Below are 23,184 nucleotides of genomic sequence, written 5' to 3' on the forward strand. Positions count from 1 at the left end.
AATGTGCCCGTTATTTCCTTTCTGTTTAGAGACTTCTTTTAGCCATTGTTTTAAGGTAGGTTTGTTGGCAACAAAATTTTCATTTTCCTTCATCTGAGAATGTTTTGATTTTTCCCTTTATTCCTGAAGGATGTTTTCATTGGCTATAGGATTCTGGGTTGACAGTTCTTCTAGCACTTGACAAATGTTGTGCTACTACTTCCTTTTGGCCTCAGCAGTTTCTGATGAGAAATCTACTGTTATCCAAATTGATTTTCCTCTCTTACAAGTAAGGTGTCATTTTCCTTTGGCTGCGTTCAAGGTTTTCCCTTATTTTTAGTCTTCAGAAGTTTATTTAAGTTTGGGTGGGTTTGGGGGTTTATCCTGTTTGGGATTCACTCAGCTTCTTAATTCTATAGATAAATGTCTCTTGCTAAATTTGGGAAGATATCATCTATTGCTTCTTTGAGTACTTTTTCAGTCCCTCCCTCTTTCTCCTCTCTTCCTGGGACACCAGAAGTTTTTTGTTTGGTTTGTTTTGTTTTTTAGTTTATTTTTTCTCTTTTATTCCAATTAGGTAATTTTTATTGTTCTTTCTTCAAGTTAATTGATTCTTTCCTCTGTCTTCTCCAGCAGAGAGGGAGAGAGGCAACTCTTCAGTGCCAGGTGGAGGTAGAAGTTCAGGCTTTCCATGTGAATTGTTGCAGTTTTAATGCAAAATCACTTAGAGAAAAGCTTGGTATCCCATTGGAAAGTTGGCTGACTATTCAGATAGATCCCTTTGGGTGGGCATTTCCTTGGAAAATTCATGACAAGCCAGAATATGGCTCTCAAACCATCAGCCTGAAAACATGCTTGTCAGCATGGTGAGAGCTAGATCCGTTTCTCAAAGTGGACTCCCTTTAAAAAAGCTCATAGAAGCCAATAAATGGCAATTCATTAATTTAAAATAAGAAGTTTATAGTGATTATCAGTGGGGAGGGGGAAGAAGGGAAGGGGGCAAGATAGGGTAAGGGATTAAAAGGTACAAACTACTATATATAAAATAAATAAGCTACAAGGATATATTGTACAACACAGGGAATATAGCCTGTATTTTTATAATAAATATACATGGAATATAACCTTTAAAAATTGTGAACCACTATGTTGTACACCTGAAACTTACATGATATTGTACATCAACTGTACCACAATTAAAAAAAAAAAAGTTTAGCCATTAGGTAGACTTAAAGTAAATGCCTTCTCTGGAGGCAAATGAAAATGGAACAGTTAATTATAACTAGAAGGCTGCTTAGTGAGCCTGCAATTTAGAAAAAGAGAAGCTAATTGGGGATTTTAGTGCCTGGTGTCATAGAGCCCTGAAAATTGCCAAGTGCACAGGGTCATACCTGCCATAGCACCTGGTTGGTCATCGTACTGGGCCAGGACACCCTCTCTCCTGACCCTGAATAAAACACTACCAATGTCTGACTTTTCCCTTTTCTAAACTTACTTTGCCGACTAAATCTCTTAAAAATTGTCATGTTTTTACCCTATATATGTTAGTATATTAAATAATATAGTTTTGTTTGAGTCTTGGCCAGAACTTATTCTGTCTCTGTTTTGTGACTTTACATATCTCTAATTCAAACCATCATTAAAAAAATAGTTTAAAACTCAGTGTGCAACCTTCTTCCCAAGTTCTTGAAGGCAATCTTATTGTCCCTATGAGCCACCTACTAAAATTAGAAACATTATTTTACAACAGAGACTAAGCTAGAGTTGGTCCTTTTCTTTTCCCTGAAAAAGCCTCTTCCTCTTAAGGGAGTAAAAGCTGACAAGCATATGTCTCCTCTGTGACATCAACTTTAGGAAATACAAAGAAAGAGAAGTTAGGGAATTCCCTGGTGGTCCAGTGGTTAGGACTCCGCACTTCTACTGCTGGGGGCACGGGTTCAACCCCTGGTCGGGGAACTAAGATCCAGCATGCTGCGTGGTGTGACCAAAAAAAAAAAAAAAAAAAAAGAAAGAAAGAAAACGAGAGAGAGAGAAGTTAGTGATCTTAGAAGGTGGGTGAGAGTAAGTTTGGTTCCATGCCTGTATCTCTGATTTTAGGATCTTGGGGAAAAGAGTGTTTGGAGGGGGCAGAAGTTGGGTTATGAGGTATAAGCTCCCCTTCTCCATATAGACATTCTCCTTCAGGTGCTGTCTTTGAAGAATTATGGGTTGCTTTAAGGGAGCTGGGAGGTTTCCTTTAGTGTATGTTGAAGAATTGGTTCCTCTGGTTGGATGGTCATCATGCTTAGTTATAATACAACAAACTGATTTTTTACCATCTATCTAATAATTTAGGCCAAGTTCATTTCTATTTAGGGAGAGAATTAAAATTTTCTGATGTTTAGGGAGGAAATTCAAATTCTCTCCTGTTTAATTGTTCAGTGACAACTTGTTTGCTCCTAATAGACAGAGTTCCTGACCTTAGGGAGCATGTGTCTAGTGTGGAAGATAGACTTTGGTCAAACAATCACACAAGTGGAAGAAATACCACAAGTGTAACAAATGTTATGAAAGAGAAAATAATGTTACTATAAGAACATAAAATAAGATATGTTTTATATTATCAAGGACATAAGGGAGATCAAGAAGGTCTTCTCTGAGGAAATGATGATTGAGTTGAGATCTGAAGGAAGAGGTAGGGTTAACAAGGCAAAGGGGGAAGGGAAAATATTGAAGTCAGGAGGGAATGATACATTCAGAAACCTGTGGCAAGAATGCAGACTGTAGTGCACAAAATAACATTGCAGCTTGAGTAAAGTGAGTAATGGAGGTACATGTTCAGTTCAGATGTAACTAGAAAGATAGGTATAGGATGAATTATGTTACAGAATTTATCCTTATTATAAGAGCATTGAGAAGCTGCTGAAATGTTTTAAACAGAAAAGTTACATGATAAAATATGTGTTTTCAAAATAACTGGCTGCTATGTGGAAAACAGATTGCAAAGGGACGAAAGTGGATTCAGGAAGATCATTTATTTATGAGACTATTGGAATAGTCTAAGCAGTTGATGACAGTAGCTTGGCCTAGCCACACAGTGTGGTAGAAATGAGGTTATTATGGATCTTAGAGCTATTTAGGAAGCAAAATCAAGTAGGAAGGGAGGTGGGAGGTGGGAAATCCTTGATGTCTACACACTCCCAAGGACTGGATTAGGAGATCCTCCAGTGTATATCCATAACTCCTTGTACTTGCCACCATCACAGACTTTTTCATAAGGTAGTGAAAATTGCCTGCATACTCTGTATAGCATAAGTCCCACGTCTTGTTTATTATTATATCTGCAGCAGCTAGTGCCACGCCTAGTACACATCAGTTCTCAGAATTTGTACAAAGAAAGAGTAGAAATAGACTTTGAAGTGGAGTTCAAATGATAATAGATTTTCGGAAAAAAAAGAAGTAACTTTAAATATGAAAAGCAGTAAGGTATCCTCAATGTTTAACTCTTGGTTACAAATGTCTTACAAATATTTACAAGTTCAGAAATGGAGGAAGCATGCTTTTGTACTCCAGTAATACCCACACCCAGTGAAAGCAAAATGAACAGCAGTTCTAACTGCAGTTATGCAGGACCTCCAGGAAGGGGCTTAGAACAAACAGACACAGACACTAATTCTAAGACCTGAAAAAATGCAGCATCTCTTCAACACTCCCTTCCAGCAGTTATACTCAGCGCTCAAGTCAATTCTTAGGGCCGATTGATGGTGCCCCACTCTCCAGGCTACCTTGGAATATAAAAGCGTGCCTGTATATGTCTTCATCTAATGTAATACTGTTTTCAAAATCCTCTTCTTCTTTTGTACCATCCCCTGTCTTCTCTTGACCCATCACTCCTTGCTGCTTGTAAAATATATCTAAGGATACTAATCAGTGCTTCTAACAATGTGTTTCTGAAAGTTCTATTCCCTCATGAACTATCTGGAGTGGCATTTTACATTTGATTATTAGTATTTTTCTTTGGTGCTTCAGGTGTTCTCCACATGTCTGGTAATTCTTTTTGCTTTCTGTGGCAGCCGGCCTCCTATATGGTGTCCAATGATGTCACCTTCTGATATTCTTGTCCTTGTGTAGTTCCCTCTCACATGGTATCAAGGTTGGTCTGTGTGACTAGTAAAATATGGCTGATGTGATGGTTTGCGGTTTCACAGGTTAGGTCATAAACGGCACCGTGACTTCCTGCTTCCTGTTTTGTCCTTTCTCTTGGATTACTCTCTCTGGAGGAAGCTAACCACTATAACATGAGGAGAGGCCCACATAGCAAGGAAGTAAGACCTGGCTGACAGCCACATGAGTGAGCTTAGAAGCAGATCCTTCAGTCCCAGTCAAGCCTTCAGATAACTGTAGCCCAAGCCAAGATCTGGACTGCAAGCTCACGAGAGACTTGAGCCAGAATGACCCTGCTAAGCTGCTTCTGAGTTCCTGACTCTCAGAAACTGTGTGAGATAATAAATGTTTGTTATTTTAAGCCGCTAAGTTTTGGAGTGATTTGTTAAACAGCAGTGGATAATTGAAGCACCTACTTGTGTTTAAGACTGGAGGGAATAGGAGGGCTGACTAGGAGTCCTGTGTATATGGGTGGGGGCTTGTTGACTGGAGGTTTTTCCTTAAAATGAATTCTTAGAAAGGGAGCAAAGTCTGTGAAAAACAGTGCCTAACTTTTGTGTGACAATAGTCTCATTAGGTACCCTAGTTCTCTCTTAATAGTTCATTTAATTTCTTTAGAGATTTTTTTCTTGGTGATAAATGCTGGGCTGCCTAAGTTCGTCCTGTAGCAGTGAGGGCTGGAAGAGTCTGGTCTATACACAGATCTTCAGTTAATCTTTTTGTTTCCAACCTCCCTTCTGACCCTCACCTTCTGATTGTAGGCTTTTGCCAGGCATATGATTTCCTCTTCCCTGTGGTACCTTGCAGCTCTAGTCAGGCTATGACTTCCTCCAGTTTATTGCATTTGTCGGCACTCTTCCATCTGCTTTCAGAAATATGTTGAAATATTTTGTCTACTGAGACTGCATCCTCACACTTCCCCTCTACCTTATATTGTTCCCTTTGCTGTTGTTTGTTTATACTATTTAAAAAGTATTATTTTACTATTATTTCAGTGGGATTTAAGGATTGGGAAAGACAAAGTATGTTCAGTCTGCCATCTTGAACCAGAAGTCTTCTGTGTAGCATCTTTCTTTTTTTTCCGTTCATTCAGCACACAACACTTCACTTTTGAAGATTTAAAGCAGGCTACTGTTATTATGTGGTCTTTTCCAAGAGGTCTTCTGGGCCATTGCCCTCCCTTTGTTCACTCTTCATTTAGCCTCACCAGTGAGGTCACTATCCTTTCCAGGCTGTGTCTCCATTCTTTCCAACCTTTTCCCTCACCCCGAAAATAATTGCAGGTATTTTATGGAACCTATATCTTCTGGGGGAATGATCATTTCCTGTCCGGCGTCATGTAGACCTAAAGGGAAGTCCTGCTTGGGAATGATCTGGTGACACAGGCCTCTTGCCAAGTCCTGGCCTTCCTCATACAGCTGTACCAAATGGGGCTGGAGGGAGCAATCCCTGCTAGGGCTGGCAGAGAAAGCCAGTATGATGAGGGATGAAGACTCCCTTCTTCTCCTGCTGGAAGTCTCTCTGAGTCACAAGATACTCCTTCCCATATATCACTGTATCACAAGAAACCCTGGACCACAGAAAAAGAAAGCATAGTTCTTAGAATAAAAGAATCTTCCCCCACCCACATATACTGGCTCCCTAAACCACAGAGAAAGGCAGGTCTGGAAAAAAACTTTTGATAGCTGTTCAAGTGGTTCCTAAGCTAGTTCTGTGTTGTTTCACATCAAGGTTTATAAAATAACAATTGCCACTTTGTTATTTTAAGTTTCTGATAGTGGTGTTCTCCATGTGTGAACTGTCTGTGATTTCTCCTTTCTACATGTAGAATATTGATAAACAACAGAGTTAATAATTTAAAAACTTGAGTGTGTGCCCTTAATTATCACAGTATTTGCCCAAAAAAAAAGGTGTATTTCATGTAAACACCCAGTGACAAAGAAATGGAATCTTAACCTGTAGACAAAGTATTGTGTTGAAGAATACAAAGCAAATAATATTTGGAGGTATCTGGGCATGTTTTTGACATTTGGAAGTTCTGATCACAGAGGTAGTTTCCCAGTTTGGGAACTCATTTAGGGAATTAACGCCGGTAATGAACTTACCAAGAATGTGACAGAGCCTCAGTTCTAGAAGGGATGGAGGAGGAGGTGGACCACAGGTCAGGAACTCAAGAACTAAAGGACTTCCATTACACGAGAGACCTTGAGGAAATGCCAAAATCAGGTCATGTGAAAAATGTATGTTATGCTTCTCTTCCTGCTTGAACTAAGTTTTAAAGAATTTAACCTCGTTAAGTAAAGTAAAATCCAAACTTAGTATGGTTTATCTCTGGAAGAAGAATTGCTAGGACTGGAGGGGCTGCTTAAAAATAGTTTCATCCACTCTTTGGAGGGTTCTCTCAATCCAGCTTCATCTGAGTGCATCCCTCAGCGCCTAGGGGTCACCAGGTCTTTGTTCTTAGCAGATGTAAGGCAGACTGAAACTCCCAAAGACTATGTTATATATGAAGGAAAAGCATAGAGAATAATTAGTAAATAGATGGAATGTCAAAACATTTCATTTAACAAAATCCAGGGAGGGATCCAATCCCATCATATCTGGTTTGTTGAGATTTCTGTATTTGGCCCTAATTCATCAAAATCTTATCTGTGTCCCTTCCTTCCTAGTTTCTGGCACGTCTCTGTATATCAGTTTTAATTTTGACTACCTTGTTCCCAACCCTCACTGATGAACTCCAGAAAAATCTTGTCACTTTTCAGTGCAAACTATAAGAGAGACTTTGTATATCTGTTGTGTCTGCATCTTTTGCATATCTGTTGTGTACTTTTTCAATTCTGGTTTTTAGTCTGAAAAAATGGGCTTATTCTTCATGTGACTGACACAAGGAATAAGTTTCAGGTGAGACTTTGACTCAGTTCCTTCTCTGAGGCTTTATATTGCAGGCTGAGAAGTTTAACCATCTCATTCAAATGGCAAACACACTACCTGACAGCTGGGTTACACACATACAGTAACAGGTGAGTTGTCCCCTCATATAGAGGTCAGTTATATATATATATATATATATTAAAAGCAGGATGGTCATTCTGTTTCATGGGAAGTAAAGGGGTTTAAGAAGAGTTCCTCTACTCTTTTACTTATTGGGAGGAGGACAAGTTCCCAGAGAGAAGGGAGGAAATACTACAGATAGAAAATCTGAAAGTACAGGATTCTAATGACCTGAAGAAGAACTAAAGCTTGATCAAGTGTTAGGAGTGTGGAGAAAGATGTCTAGAGGAGGCAAAGATGCAGAAGAAACTCTGAACATGTGAAATTGCACGATCAGGATGAGTCCCACGGAAGCAAAACAGATTCTGAAGGAGAAAGCTCAGAATAAGGAATATGTCCTTGTCAGGAAAAATAATGGTGTCATTTGGTGGGCTATAGGTGTTGATATTTTCAGGAGACTGAGGAATAACTGAATTGTACACCAGACGATAGCCACACATCCCTATGAAAAATCTACCGACAAGGAATAATGAAAAGTAAGAAGCAGACTTCCCTGGTGGCGCAGTGGTTAAGAATCCGCCTGCCAATGCAGGGGACACAGGTTCGAGCCCTGGTCCAGGAAGATCCCACATGCTGCGGAGCAACTAAGCCCATGCGCCACAACTGCTGAGCCTGCGCTCTAGAGCCTGCGAGCCATAACTACTGAGCCCACGCGCCGCAACTACTGAAGCCCGCACACTCTAGGTAGGGCCCGCGTGCTGCAACTACTGAGCCTGCATGCTGCAACTATTGCAGCCCATGCGCCTAGAGCCTGTGCTCTGCAACAAGAGAAGCCACTGCAATGAGAAGCCCGCGCTCCGCAAGGAAGAGTAGCCCCCACTTGCCACAACTAGAGAAAGCCCGCACACAGCAACGAAGACCCAACACAGCCAAAAAAAAAAAAAAAGTAGGAAGCAAAATATGACTTGTTTCCCAGGCTTGGGCCCTGGGCCCTAATGCTGAGAATTCTTATAAGTTGTGCTAGAGGACACAGTTTAATAAGGAGCACTAATTAAATCTCCTTCTTAGAGCCCAAAGCCTCAACCTCAGAATTGTCCACATACCAGAATAGAGTGGCCCTAAGGCCACTTGCTATTTTGTTGAAGTGGAAAAGAGAGGAGAGAGAACAGTATATGGACAGTCTTTAAATCTACAGTGAACCTTTATTAAATGTGGCCCAATTAATGGTCTGGATCCAATTATTCAAAACAGTATTTCTCCTTAGTAAGAAAAATTAAGAAAACTCATAGGTGTTATGAGAGAAGTTTTGAAAATTTTACAGTTCTCCTTAAGGTTCTATTCCTAGCCTAGTGAGAGGCATGGATAAAAAGGATGTTCTGGTGAATGCTCATTTTTAATCATCTCACTCTGAACTATGCTAGGTCTCTTGGTAATACTTCACTTGACTGCTCACTAATTCTTCCTTGTTTCCTATAGAGCTGTTTCTTTGTTTCTGCCTCTTCTGTTATTGCTGATTTTTTTCCTCTGGTTGACCTTTTGTCTTAGAGTTAGATTAAAATCTCCCCTTGTGATAGTGGACTTGTTGATTTTTCCCTTGTAGTTTCAATAAATTTTGCTGTATATATTTTAAAGCTATGTCATTCAGTACCTGCAGTTTAAAAGTTTTTATGTTTTCCCAGTGACTTGAAACTTTTATTAATTAACAAGTCACAATAAAAATGAAAGATCACAGGTACATGCATCAACCAAAGACAATGCTGAGAAAAACATGCAAATTACAGAAGCATACAAGCAGTTTGATTCCATACATATAAAATTCAAAGCCCTGAAAAACTGTATTGTGTGTTGTTTAGGGACATATGGTACAAACGGTAAAAATCTATAAGAAAATCCAAGATAGTGATAACTTATGGGGGAATGGAAAGGGTTATGATTAGGGAAGAGTACATGGGGAGCTTCAAAGATTCTGGTAAGTTTTGTAATTTATGTTGGTTGGTGGATATACAGGTGTATGTTTTATTATTAGTCTATACGTATGTCATATATGCTTTTGTATATGATATATTTCATAATGAAAATGACTAAATAATAGTATGGAAAAAGAAGGCAAACACAATTTCAAAACTGCCCTGCGTGAATCCCCAAAGCTGGAGATTTCCTCCTCATCTGAGATTCTGAGACATCTGCTCATAAGGTCAGGCGCATCTATAAGGCCATATTCTCACCTGAGACAGTTCTGGCCTGGCCAATTGTACCAGGGTGACTTTTCACTCCCACATTTATGTCCATATTGCAGTTGTTCAATGCCCTATTCTGATAGAAACAGTCTTTATTAAATTTTCAAAACTGAAAACACTCCCAATTCTCACCCCCATTTACTTTCTATAATTAGTATTCTGCATTAGTTCCTATTTAGACAACCTGTAAAATTGCAAGAACTAAATTGAAATGCTTAATTTGTGCTAAGCTTTAGGTATTCTAATTTACATATATTCGTTTAAACTTCACAACAGTCCTGTGAAGTGAGTACTGTTAGTTTTTCCACTTTACAGATGAAAAAGCCAGGGTAAAGAGAGATTAATTTTCTCAAGATTTTTCAGCTCTGAAGTGGATCTAAAACCAGGCACTCTGGCCTCAAAATCTGTGCTGTGAAGCACCAAGGTCAGGCCTTGTTGTTGCCAGTTCTTATGGTCTTGTTCCTGAACTTCAATCCAGCCAACTAAACACAAATATCCTGGGTGCTGGCACCCTCTCTCCCAGTCCTTCAGAGTTCTGCCCACTGTAGATTCTCCATACTGCATTCCACCTCTGTTGGTTCAGCAGTTCTTTCAGTGCTGTCCTTTTGCCCAAAACTCAGTATTTCCAAGACACCATGAACTGTGGACATCTCTTGAGAACCACTGTCAGCGAAGAGGGTGTCACTCTGTCTCTCTGCCCTGTTCAGGTGGGTGAATCTATTTCCAGGTTGTGACTCCTTTTGGTACATGCATTTATCTTGCTGTGAGTAAACCACTAGCTTTGCCTACGAATTATAAGCCACAACAGTGTGCAAATAAATAAATAATTAATCTGACCAGGAAGTGAGAAAAATACTGCTTATATATGAAGTTATGTGCTTGCAAGAAAAGACAGAGACTGAGAGTGGACCTTCTCCTCAGAGCATGTGGGTGAAGCCATCAGGAGAGCAGAACTGAAATGAAATAATCACTGATGCCCATAGACCACTGGGTGCGATGAAAGGAGCAAATGATTCCTGGCACAATGCCTGCTGCAAAAAAGGTGATCAATACAGATTTTTTTCTTGTGGAATAAATGACTGAATGATGCACACATCATGCAAAGCATAAACCTGGCAGAGACAGGATGTCATCATGAAAGGGAATAAGAATTAACTAGATATCTGGAGGAAACCTCTGGTTGAAAACAGAGTCTGGAAAGACCTTGATTCCTCTCTGAGATTTTATTTTCCAGAAGTAAAGAAAGAACAAAGGGACCTGGCAACTAAGGGCCTGTAATGGCTAATTTTATGTGTCAATTTGGCCATGGGATGCCCAGACACTTGGTCAAACATAACTCTGAGTGTACCTATGAGGCTGTGTTTGGATGAGATTAACATTCGAATAGTAGCCTGAGTAAAGCAGATTGCCCTCCCTAATGTAGGGGGGGCCTTCAACTTCTCCAATCAGTTGAAGGCCTGAATAGAACAAAAAGGCTGACCCTCCCCGGAGTAAGAGGGAAGTCCTCTGGCCTAACTGTCCCAGTTTGAGCTGGGACATTGGTCTTTTCCCTACCTTCAGATTCAAACTGAAACGTGGCTCTTCTTGAGTCTCAGCCTACTGGCTTTTGGACTGCAACTACACCACTAGCTCTCCTGGATCTCCAGCTTGCTGACTGCAGATCTTAGGACCTCTCAGTCTCCATAGTCACTTGAGCCAATTTCTTATAATCAGTCGCTATCTCTCTCTCTCTCTTTCTCTATCCTGTTGCTTCTGTTTCCCTGGAGAACCCTGACAGAGACCTAAGTCTAACCAATAAGGAGGAATTTGTTGGTGGTGTAAAAATTGAGAAAAAATGAAAGGGTAGTTAGTATTAGATTTGAAATTGGTAGCTATTCTAAAAATAAGAAAAAAACAATCATAGTTCTGCAATGTGAAACTTTAAGTGGGAAGTTGCTTTAAGAGAATTAGAAAATTCTGCTTTAAAAAACACAATATACTACCAAAGAAAAAGGAAGAGGCACGTGAAGATGTCAAGGAGACTGTAGAGGGAGCTGTCTGATCAGCTCAGATACTAAAGGACAATTCAAAGAGGAAAGAAGAACACATGACCGAAGACTGCCTCACATGCGCTATTGACTGAGAATTAATTAACATTAGTATGAATAAAATTGACATGAAGAACAGTGATAAGACATACAAGAATTGTGTCCAGAAAAATGACATCCAAATATGCTAGAATTGCAAAAAAATGCTTTGGGGTAAAGAAGTGCAGAGGCATTATTTTTAGCCATAGGCTATAATGGAGCAAATCCTGATTTAAGAAAGAACAGACCCTGCTTGAAGATCGTGCTCTAATACTTATGGGGACAAATAGAAAGTAGATGTCTCAGTCCTGATTTCGTTCTGTCTTGTCTTTCAAGGTATAATATTAGGCTGAGAAGGGTTACAAGGACTCTGGAGAGAGGAAAGAGAGTGGAGAGTGAAGGTGGAGCATCAGAGAGCACTAGCCCATCTCCAGAGTCAGGACTTAACATCCCACCTTCCAAAGTTTACAGAGGGGATTCCTGACATACTCACAGTTCAGTCATTTCAACAATCATTTATCAAACATGTGTCCTATGCCTGGCACCAGGTCCGACACTCAAAACGCAGAAATGAAGACTACACAAGAAGGTCTCCCTGGGAGCTTGAGGATTTCCGGAGAATGGAACAGGTGCTGGGGATCAGGAAATGTTCTGATTTCCCCAAGAGGAATGAACTGGATTCCTCAAACTACCAGCTTCCTGGTTCTCATACAATCAGGCTTCAAATCAGGTTGACTTACTCCATATCACACATCTAGTGAGCAGTGAAAGTGAGATTCAGTCTTCTGAACCATGGACCCTTCTCACCTGGATTCCACTCTAGCTCCTAGTCCTTATTCTGTCGCTATGTTCTCTTGCCTTCTAGTCCTTAACTTTGTCTCTTGGTTATAATTCTGTCCTTTCCCTCTGAATGAAGTGCCAAATGTGACTTTCATTCATTCATTTATTAAACAAATATTGATTGAATGTCTCTTATGTGCCAGCCTCTGTTCTGGGTGCTGGGGATACACCAATGAGTAAAACAAGGTTCTGCCCTAGTGGAATTTGCCTTCTGGTACTGATTGTCATGGTGGAGACAAAATATAAACAAATATTTATCTTTATGGATACATAGATATGGTGTACAGTAGTGCTATGAAGGAAAGTAAGATACATCAGGCTAAGAGGGGCAGGGAGTACTGGGAGTTACTGTTTTATGTAGTGCGATCAGGGAAGTCTTCTCAAATAAGGTGACGCTTGGACAGAGACCGGAAGGAATTCAGAGTGAGAGGGTGCTTGTGTCTGGTATGTAGAACATACCACTAGAGGGAAATGCTAGTATAAAGGCTGGAACAGAGTGAGTGGAACAAGATTGGTAAGAGGTAAGATCATAGTAGTAGTGAGGGCAAGGAGAGCACAGGATATGCGGTCTTCTAATCCATGGTCAAGACCTTGCCTTTAATCTGAGGCTATAACTCTTGAAGGGTTTGAGCAAGCAAGTGCCATCATCTGATACGCTTTAAAAGGATAACTTGGGCTTTCATATGGAGAATAGGCTTGGGGTAGGGCAGATAAAATTAGAAGAGAGAGCAGTTAGGGGTCTATCAGAATTACCTGGGAAAGAGTTGATGATGGCTTGGACCAGATTGTAATGGTAGAGGCAGGAAGAAGTGATGTATTGATAATTCTGAATACATTTTGAAGGTAGAGCCAAAAGGATTTGCTGTTGGATTGGATGTGGAGTATTGAGGTGGGTTATTTGGCTTTGGCCATTAGTCTTTCTAAGGTGGCTTATTCTCACCTACTGATGTTACCTACTTCTAGGTCCTTTGGGAGCTGACTATTTCTACCCCGATTCAAAACCCCAGCACCCAGTCTGCCAGTACCCTTCTTAGGCTTGCTCTAATCCCTGGAGGAGAACAGGTGTATTCTTCCCTTAAATTAAAAAACAAAAACAAAAAAAACCTAATTGAAATGGCTTCCTTTGTGTCCTGAAAATGTATATCAGTATAAGGAAAAGTAAGATTACCTATGTATGAAAATGTAGCATTTTATTTATTTAGTTTTTCTTCTTGACTGAGGAATCAATGCTTAGGCACTTAGGTGCTCATAAAATGAAAATGGACACATAAATCCTGACTAAGGAGGAAGATGTCCTAGGAAAATTAACCTGTGTTTCTGTATCAAGTCAAAAAAGACACACGTTTCAGAAGCAATCTTTTCTTTCATGGTGTGGTAATGAATTTAGCCCAGAAACTTCTCATTCTAGGAGTAGTCTAATGACTACAAAAGAAACTAAGTGTTGATGCCTGTTCTGTTTTTTCATAGTAGAAGTGCATATCATCTGTGCTATCACTGTTTTCTCTGCTTGTACATTAATCAGAACCCAGGCCAGTGTCTTTGTAATAGGAGCTGAAGGTGGCATTACTGCATCCGTGGGTCAGACTGAGGGAATCCAGCTTTGCTTCTCTGTTTCGGCTGCTACACAGATGGCTTGCCATTCCCACACACGAACAGGAGCTGATTAGCACTCCAGTGCCCTATTTAAGCTTTCTGGCTCCAGAGAGAAGCTATTTTGAAAAGTGAAAAGATTACACTCTGGTAATAGACCAGAGGCCTTACACATGTGGATGGCTCACAGAGGATTAAAAGAGCAGACCCGGAATAAATGCAGCTTGTACCTGATAGAACAATGAGGGTGACTTGCTCTCACACGGACAGCAGGGGCTGTTTGAAGGAAGTTCCCTGCTTAGATCATTGATGCCTCTGTGAGCCAACACAGTGGTGATTGGTTTAGGGTGCCAGTGTCTGATCCAAGTGCTGTCTTCTTGAGGAACCAGTTAGACCACTTTGTACTCCTTTGGTGTTTCAGGGATCTTAGGTCCTAATTGGTAGACTTATCTCTCTAAAATTTGATCTTTTTCTGAATGTTCCTGCATGGAAACTTTTTCCCAGGGTCACTAATCGTCTGAAGAAGTAGATGACTGAGAAAATACACACTTTTTCTAATTCATTTTAAACAAAAATGATGCAGATTAGAATTTTGTGAGTTTCAGGCCAAGATCTAGAAGCTGTTCATAAGAGGAGCTCATGGTTGGACGGGGACTTTAAGTTGTTTACGTCAGATTCAAGTAGTTCAAGGCTTTCGGAAGACTAGCTCACTCAGCTGTGATAATAGCTATATTTTAAAGTGCTGTTTTTGTCCAATTTTGATATTAGTCTTATATCAGCTCCATAACCTTACTCTAAGCTCTGGAACAGTTTAAGTGGGATTGGAATTATTTACTTACTGGTATGAGAGAATTGACCTGTGAAATTGTATAGTCTTGGTACGATTTGGGGGAAGTTATATCCACTGAGACAATGGCCGAGGGAGGGGCATTAGTATACTAGCCAGGACTTTGGCCCCAAACTCCAGTATGATCCCCAGTTGAGATATGCTGGAGCACTTGGAGAATTTTCACCTATACTAGGTTGACCTGTATGTCCTTGTAGAAAGCAGGCTGAAGTGCCCACCTAGCCTCTTTCCCTTGAACCCACACAAGAATCTGGGGTTTCATATCTCTTTGGTAAGGAACAGCCACGCCAGAGCCTTGTGAGAAAATAACAGAACAAAAACAAAAGAGTCAGAGTTTGATCTAATGCTCAGAGAGCCTACTCTTAACCCTTTCAGGCTCAGGCTCATTCCCAGAATTTTGGTTCAGTCTAAAATGGGGCTGGGATTTTACATTTTAAACAAGTTCTCAGGTGGTGCTGCTGGTCCAGGGACCACACTTTGAGGAACACTGCCTTAAGGTATAGTTTGTATAGAAAAGCCAGAATAAATGCTCATTTCTCTTGATTTCCCATTTTTCTGGATAATAATTCAGTTCCCTAACAGCTTCCAGAGGTGATCAGCGATTTTTATTTTCATAACCATTATGAACACAAACGTTGTTTCTAACATATTTAACATGTTTAACGTGTCTTAATGACTTGCAGTATGTGTTTTCTTTTTGAAACACAAGTTGTATCGTGTTTGGCCTATGGAAGCCTCTCTAGGTTGACTCTCTGTTCTTTGAACATGATCCATTCCAACAGTCTTTGAAAGTTTCCTTGTTTTCAGGTACCAACAAAATGCTGCAGGTTCATCTTATAAATTTCATACCCCAAACTTGAATTCAGCCACTTTTCCAGAGAATATCGGTTCCTTTTCATGTGAATCTGTATTATTTTTTGCTATTTCTTTCTAATTATAAAAGCATATTCTCATTACAGAAAGTGTGAAGATAGCACAACAGTATAAAGAAGTAGAAAAATAATCCAGCCATTAAAAGCAACTACTGATAACATTTTAATATGTTCCTTTCTGGATCTTTTTGCAATGAAATTCTACATGAAATTATATTATATATAAAGTAATATCTTACATTTTTCATTTAAAAAAGAACATTCATAAAAATTTTCCTGTATCATTAAAAAGTTTCATGAGCATCATTTCAAGAGCAGTGTTGTGTCCCACTATGTGAACTTACCGTAATTTCCTTAATCATTCTCCAAATATTGGACATTTGGCTTATTTTTGTAAACTATGCTTCAAAGGACAGCTGTGTGCTTAAATCTTTGTTCCCATTTTATACTTTTTTTTTCTTAAGAATCTATTCCAGAAGTAGAATCCATGGATCAGAGGATATGAACATATTTCAAGTTCTGAAAATCTATTATCAAATTGCTATCCAGAAACCATTATACTATACCCTTGCCAGCCCTGAACATTCTCGTTTTAAAATGTTTAGTGTGATAGATGAAAAATTGCTATCATTTTGTCATTTGAATGTTTATTCTACATAGATTAACACTTGATCTGTTAGGATATTGCAGATATTTTTCCCAGTTTATCATTTGCCTTTCGGTTTTGTTTTTGATACACAGAAACCTTCTATACTTATGTGCTAATATAGTCAATTGAAACTTCTTCTATTGGGTTTACAATGTCTACATTGATAACAGAAATAAAAAGGAAGTTGACATCCAGTTTATGTAAATTAGCTATAAAACTGATTTTCCTAGAGCACATATGTTCTATAAAGCAAGAAATAAGGGCAGTAAAGGAGGCTTGTGATTCCTCCATGTGGTCACATATGAGTGGAGCCCCGGCCTCATAATGTAATCTGCATGCAGCAGGTCCTTCCCAGCTCTGCTCATCTCTGACAGGCAGTTGGGTCTCCCATGTTTGGAGGGGGCAATCTTTGTTGAGATAGTCACTGCTAAAAACTAGTTGTCATTTAATAATCCACATGGGCCAAAGCCCTTCAAAGATGTCTCAACCAGACGGCCAACAAAAGTGTTCTCTGGCCACTCTGCCAGAGCCTCTCTGTTCTCCATCAGAAGAACAGGCAGAGCTATAATAATAGAAGGAAAGGATGAAGTCATCTCAGTATAGGAGCACAGTGTGGGAGGAGCAAGCTCAGAACTCAGTCTAGTTTGTGTCATGAAAGCCATACTTCATCCTCTGCACGGATGTGCCCCAGTGGACATTCCCTCCCCTTCACTCTACTTTCTCTCTCTCTCTGCCTCAGCTTCCCCCTTTCCTTCTGCAACTCTCTCTCATGAAGTCGTTCAGTACCATTTCCGCACCCTCGCTCCTCACTCAGGGAACTCCTTGCATACTTTAGGATTAAGAGTTTCATCCTTTGCATTTTGCAAACTCCAGTAGTGTCTGGAGTTCTCCAGTGTGCTCATTGCAGTTTCCGTCTGCTCAATTCATTGCTAGGCTGGGAGGGGTGAGGTGGTGTGAGGCTTAACTTTAATTTCCTATTTAACCTAACATGTAAACACATCGCATCAAGGTCAGTATTATTTTTGTTAAGGACAATGCAATTTAAGATACGCCAAGAGAGAAATAATTTGTATCAGCATGACCCCGGGCCTTGCCCATCTTGGAACAATAAACCTCACTATTATTGTGTTAAGGAGCATTTGGCAATCTCGGAGCCTGTCCTGCTTTACAGAAGGAACCATATTCCTTTCAAAGGCCCTTTCCTTGCTATGCAGGGTGGGTGCTGCCCACTCCAATTAATTTGAGCATCGGTTCCTCTCACCTCAAAATGGCATCCTCCCCACCTGCCACCAAGATAAATTATGTTCTTAGAGGATTGTCAGTCTCTGTATTTACTTTGGCTCATCTACTACTTGTAGTTTTCAGAATAATACTACTTGTATTTTATACACACACTTTTTTAGGGGAGAAATAGAAGTTTAGTTTTGCTTGTATAAATAGGTAACTTATGAGGTGGAAAATGGGGCTTTATGGCAGTCTTCTGTTTCTACTGATGAAGATAGCAATTGAGAAAATTTTCCTCATGTGTGAGCAAAACATTTGAATGGTTATTTATTTAAATGTATAACCAGTAGGCTTACCTTGCCCTGGAACTAGGTTTAATAAACATTCCTCTCTCTTTATGTAGCTAAGCAGAAGCTATGGTCCTGTCTTCATGGTGTGCTGAGCTCAGAGGAAGACGTGAAATGATTTGCATAAGGAGATTCATTGACAAGAAAACTGCTAGAGTCCAAACTTGAGGCCCAGGACTGGAAATGAAACAAAGGGCCCCCAAACAGGAGCTCTCCATGGGTGAGTCTGGACTACAGCCAAGACTGCAGCACATGCGCCTTGAGTGGGCTGGGGGCTCTGCTTCAGTCTGTGGTTGAGGCTGGCTAGTGCAGCAGGCACAGCCACCCCAGCAGCCTGGGGAACTTTGGCAGAAAAGGCTAAGCTGTGTTTTTGAGCTGCCCAAGTTATAAGCTTGGGATCCGAGGATGCGGTATTGCTGTGGACGTGCAGGAACTTTATAGAGATTATTGCCGCAGCTGTAGACAAGTATCCCTGTGTTTTTATGAAACCAGTGAGATATATGAGAATAGCAGTGGATGAGTAGAGGCTGTGGAATATATGAGAATAGCGGTGGATGAGTAGAGGCTGTGGAATATATGAGATAGCGGTGGATGAGTAGAGGCTGTGGAATACATGAGATAGCGGTGGATGAGTAGAGGCTGTGGAATATATGAGATAGCGGTGGATGAGTAGAGGCTGTGGAATATATGAGATAGTGGTGGATGAGTAGAGGCTGTGGAATATATGAGATAGTGGTGGATGAGTAGAGGCTGTGGGATGATCATGTTTTCCTTCGTATATTTGTGGAAGCAGGATGGATCCCTTCAAACTGAGCGAGCCCCCGGTGTTCTTCCACATTTGGACATGGTGGGGGATTCAGTGGGGAGAGACTAGATTTCTTAAAGTTGCTCAAGCCAGAAATCTTGGATTTCTGCTTTCCTTTCCCCTATTTACAATCTATCAATAAGCCCTAATGATTCTACCTGTAAAATCTAAATGAATTCATCTGCTTTTCTTTAATTCTGCTTCTGTGACGCTAGATACATCAGTGGCATTGCTTTCCCGGTTTACTCACCTCCTGATGGCTGTTTCAGCTCTCTTCCCTGTTATATTTATTCTTTATACAGAGTTAACTTTTAAAAATATAAATCAACCTTGTCATTCCCTTCCTAAAACCCGCCAGTGACTTAACATCCTGCTCATTATAAAATCAAATCTCCTTACACTGGCCTACAAGCCCCTAATGGCCTGACCCCCTCTCCAGTCCGTTCTCTTACCACTCTTCCCCTTGCCCTCTGCACTGGAGCCACATGACTTTCTGTTTCAGGAACAGGAAAGTTCATTCCCACCTCAGGGCCTGGGCACCAGCTGTTCCCTTTGCCTGCACTGCACTTCTCCTGGCTCCTCAGCTTCCACGTCACAGCATCAGAGAGGCCTTTCTTAGACACCCAACTTAAGGTAGCCCCCTCTCCCATCATTCTGATATTTTCAAGTTAACATTTACAACCACCTAATATTTTCTTAATTATTCTTATCTACCTACCTATCTTTCTATCATCTCTCTAATCTAAGCTAGCTACTAGTTTATGGTATAGTTTGTGGGGGCCGGAAGGGAGTGTTGACAGATGAATGAATAACTGAATGAGTGGCTAGCTATGAATTAATTCATTTAGTATTTCTTCCAGTATTAGACTGCAAGTTCCATGGGAGTGGGGATTTTGAATGGATCTACAGCTCCCAGAACAATGCTTAGTGCATAGTAGTCATTCAATAAATATTTGTTGAGTGAATGAAACAGCTGAAGTGAGTAACTGAAAAAAATAAAGGGGATAGACTCACCTTTATTCCCTGAGGGTATGAAATTCATCTCACCTGTCACACATAGTTAAAACGTTTTAGTGTTTCCCAGGAGGTGAGTAACGTGCAAAGTGCTTTTGCAGTGCCTCATTTAATACTTACAACAACTTTCTGAGTTACATACTATGTTATTTCCATTTTATAGATGGAGAAACTGAGGCTTAGAGAGATTAAGTAACTGCTATTTAAGTCAAAGAGCAGTATCTCCGATCACTTGATGCTATCTAGTTATCTGTTAATATGGTTTCATTCCAGTAAAGTGTTTATTGAAGTTATAATTTTTTAAATAAGATATTATACATCTTATAACAATAGAAATAATCATAATAATGCAACAATAAATGGTAAAAAGCATCCTTTCTTGCTTTTTTCCTGTTCTGGGGGGAAGTGCTACCTTTTGGCAGAAACAGTTATCAGCAAAGGACCAGGTTATAAGTGATCAAATGTGGGAACAAGGCTCTGTCTGCTCTGTTACAGATCATTTTTTCAGCTTGCAGGAAAGGAAGAAATGGAGTGAAATAATCTCGAATTAAAGGGTATGTGAAAGAGACCTAAAATAATTAGTAATCTCTTCCTCTCATGTAGGAAAAACACTCTGTATTTTTGGGTTTTTTTTTTTTTTTTTTTTTTGGAATATCTGGGCCCTTTTTGGAGGCAGAGTTTGCTTTTCCTAACTCCGTAAGGTCCCCGGCTCCCAAGAGCAGACTGCTTTGGAATGTAGCCCCACCGGCAGCCTTCAGTACGTCTGGCATTTGTCTCCTTGTGTCCATCCCACTGGGTTCCATGACAGACATATGGAGTTGATTCTAAATCGACCTGCTGAGCTTGGGTGTGATGCTTTCAGACGTGAAATCTTGATTAATGGCAAATGTTAATTGAAGCAGTGAATTATTAAAGTGTTTTTCCATAAATGATAAATGCTGTTGTTGGCTCTTTTGCCTCTTGTGACATCATGAAACTTTCCAAGAAGTTGCTAGCTTTGTTCAGGGAAAATGGGAAGAGGTGGCTGCATTTGATGGCATTCGTGGTAACCTGTTTATGCTCTGTGGCCAGGCTTCACTGGGGATGACACCACCTTTTCTCCTGGAACCCCACATAATCTCAACCAAACAAGGAAATCATCTTTCCTTTAAATGCAGAACTCTATCCAAATGATCTCATCCAGCCTCCTAGCTTCGGTGCCCATCAATAGCTGATGACTCCCATCCTTTACCTGAGACTCAGATTTTCCCCTGAGCTCCAGACTTATAAACACAGTTATTATTTGACAACTCCACCTGATCCCCCATGGGATCTCAAACTCATATTCATTCATTTAACAAATAATTATCCAGTACCTACTGTATGTCCCCAGTACCACTTTGTTCTAAGCACTGGGGAAACAGTAATGAACAAAATAGATATAGCTCCTTGTGGAACTTACATTATAGTGGGGAGGGGAGGAGACAAATAAACTAAGGCAACAAAAGGGGAGAAGGGAGTGCTGAGCATTGGAGGTGGTGGTAGCAGGGGTAGAGGTTTTTATAAAGTGCTCAGGCAATGTCCCATTAGATGACATTTGAGCAGAGACTTAGAAGAAATTCTAGATGGAGCTAAGATTTAAACATAAAAAATGAAACTATAACATATTCCAAATTGTCTTTCCTTTCAAATTTTTCCGCTTGTCCTGCATTCACAATCCCCAGGAATGTTGCGTGCAATCACTAGAGTCACATGCATGGGGTCATCTTCCTCCCCAACCTCTATTTTATAGGCTAAATCATCCTCTCACCCATTCTGAATTCCTGCCAGCCCCAAGCAGGAACTTACACCTTCACAGAGACATCAGGTAGAATCTTCAGCCACCTTTCACTGGCTCCTCACATGGGAGAAGGAAGGATGGATCAAAGAGACCAGATGGAGAGAGTCTCTCATCTATCCGTCCAGTTTCTTTAGCGCTCTCTGACAACATTTCTCAAAATTTAATGTTCATAGGAGTGAGTTAGAGAATCTTATGCAAATGCAGGCTCTGATCCAGCAGGTCTTTGCCATAGGCCTGAGGTTCTGCATTTCTGTTAAACTCTCAGGTAATGCTGTTGCTGCTGGTCTGTGGACCATGCTCTAACGGTCTACCAGAGTCCATAAGGGTGTGAGAAGGCTTCAGTCCTTCTTGCTAAGTACTTCTTCAGCAGCTCCAACTCTCCTCATGTGTAGGATCCAATATATGGTTTTGAGAGCAAGCATTAGAAAGCCCATTTTCACTCTAAATCCAAGCCAAATACTCCAATCCAGATTTATCAGATTAAAGGCTTTTGGTTGATTTCTATTTGACACCTATTACTCCATTCAGAAGTCAGGAGAGAGAGAGAAAGAAAGTTTTGTTTGTTGTTATCATTTCCATTTTATAAGGTGAGGAAATAGAGGCTTAATATAGTTGAACGACTGATTTAAAGCCAAACAGGGAGGAAGTGCAGACTGGGATTTGAAGCCTATCGGTTTGACCCTAGCATTTACCCTCTTACCTGCTGCTTTATACTGCCGCCAGTGAAAGTGCCCTGCCCCAGGGGATCTGGTCCCTCTCTACCGCGTGATTCCTGTCTCTGTCGCCTGCTTTGTATACCTACACACTAGTCACAGTTTCCTTACCCATTTTTGCTTCTTGGCCATCTTCTTACCTATCAATATGCAGATCAAGGTCTAACTCCTTTATGAAGCTTCTCTTTGATGCTTCAGCAGGAAATAATCCCTTCCTATTTGTCTCTTGGTTTACTGTGCACAGAATTCCATCATTTCCCTTGTAGTAGTTATTTCATTTATTTGTTACATGACAATTTCCTCTACTATTTTGAAAGATTGGAATAGTGTTTGATTCATCTTTTCTTCCCAGCACCCTGCTCAGAGCCTACACTTATAAAAAGCTACATATATATTGAATGAATGTTTAATGCTTATGTTGGAACTTAGTGGCTGAATGCTTCTGTGCTTAGTCTTCCTTTTTCTTTCTCCTCTTTTTTCCCTTGCATTTTGTCTGAAGTGTTTGTTTCCTTCTTTACTGTATGGGCAGAAGTAGGGAGGGCAGGAGCAATGCCTCTTTATGTTAGAGACCTGCTCATTATTTGGTGAGGGACCTTGCACAAACTTGTGGTAAAATGAAAGCTTGATAATAAAATATTTTTGTATCCTAAGAAGAGCAGAATACAACTTTAAGTCAAAGTTAAAAGAACTTTGGGTCAGGGAGCAGGTTAGTAAAGTGATTAACGTATGGACTTGGGAGTCAGACTGCCCTGATGTTGACCACTCTCTCCATTTTCTTCTCCATAGAGATAGAGACAATAATAGTACCCTCGCACTATAGAATTGTTTTGAGGACTAGAATTAGCACATGTAAAATGCCCAGAACATAGTAGACATGCAGAAAGTTCTCAATAAATGTTAGTATGGTAATTCATTATTCTTAGGGTTGTGCTGTCTCAGCCAGTGAGTGCTAGTGTGCTGGCCTGTACTCTTTGCAGTTGAAATGACCTGAAACAGAAATCTGTTTGCTGCCCTGTGGTATTTCTTTATACTATTAACTTGCTTTGAG

General features: G+C 40.3%; 1 protein-coding gene and 1 non-coding gene across 4 annotated transcripts in view; both read left to right on the top strand.

Annotated features, from left to right (window-relative positions):
- SYT9 (synaptotagmin 9) overlaps nt 1-23,184 on the top strand; it is a 410,926-nt gene that overhangs the window by 94,065 nt on the left and 293,677 nt on the right. For 2 of the 3 annotated variants that reach the window (XM_059931017.1, XM_059931018.1), the window contains exon 2: nt 17,842-18,005. In XM_059931017.1, coding sequence (XP_059787000.1) covers nt 17,969-18,005 — 37 coding nt within the window. In that variant the 5' untranslated portion in view covers nt 17,842-17,968. Of the gene's footprint in view, nt 1-10,310; nt 10,393-17,841; nt 18,006-23,184 lie in introns of those variants that run through there. The other variant, XM_059931016.1, reaches the window with a different exon arrangement.
- On the top strand, nt 1,863-1,935 carry TRNAR-UCU (transfer RNA arginine (anticodon UCU)). Its single transcript has one exon. It is a non-coding gene; the product is annotated as a tRNA-Arg (tRNA).

The sequence above is a fragment of the Balaenoptera ricei genome, chromosome 8 (assembly GCF_028023285.1).
Source record: "Balaenoptera ricei isolate mBalRic1 chromosome 8, mBalRic1.hap2, whole genome shotgun sequence".
NCBI classification, from domain to species: Eukaryota; Metazoa; Chordata; class Mammalia; order Artiodactyla; family Balaenopteridae; genus Balaenoptera; species Balaenoptera ricei.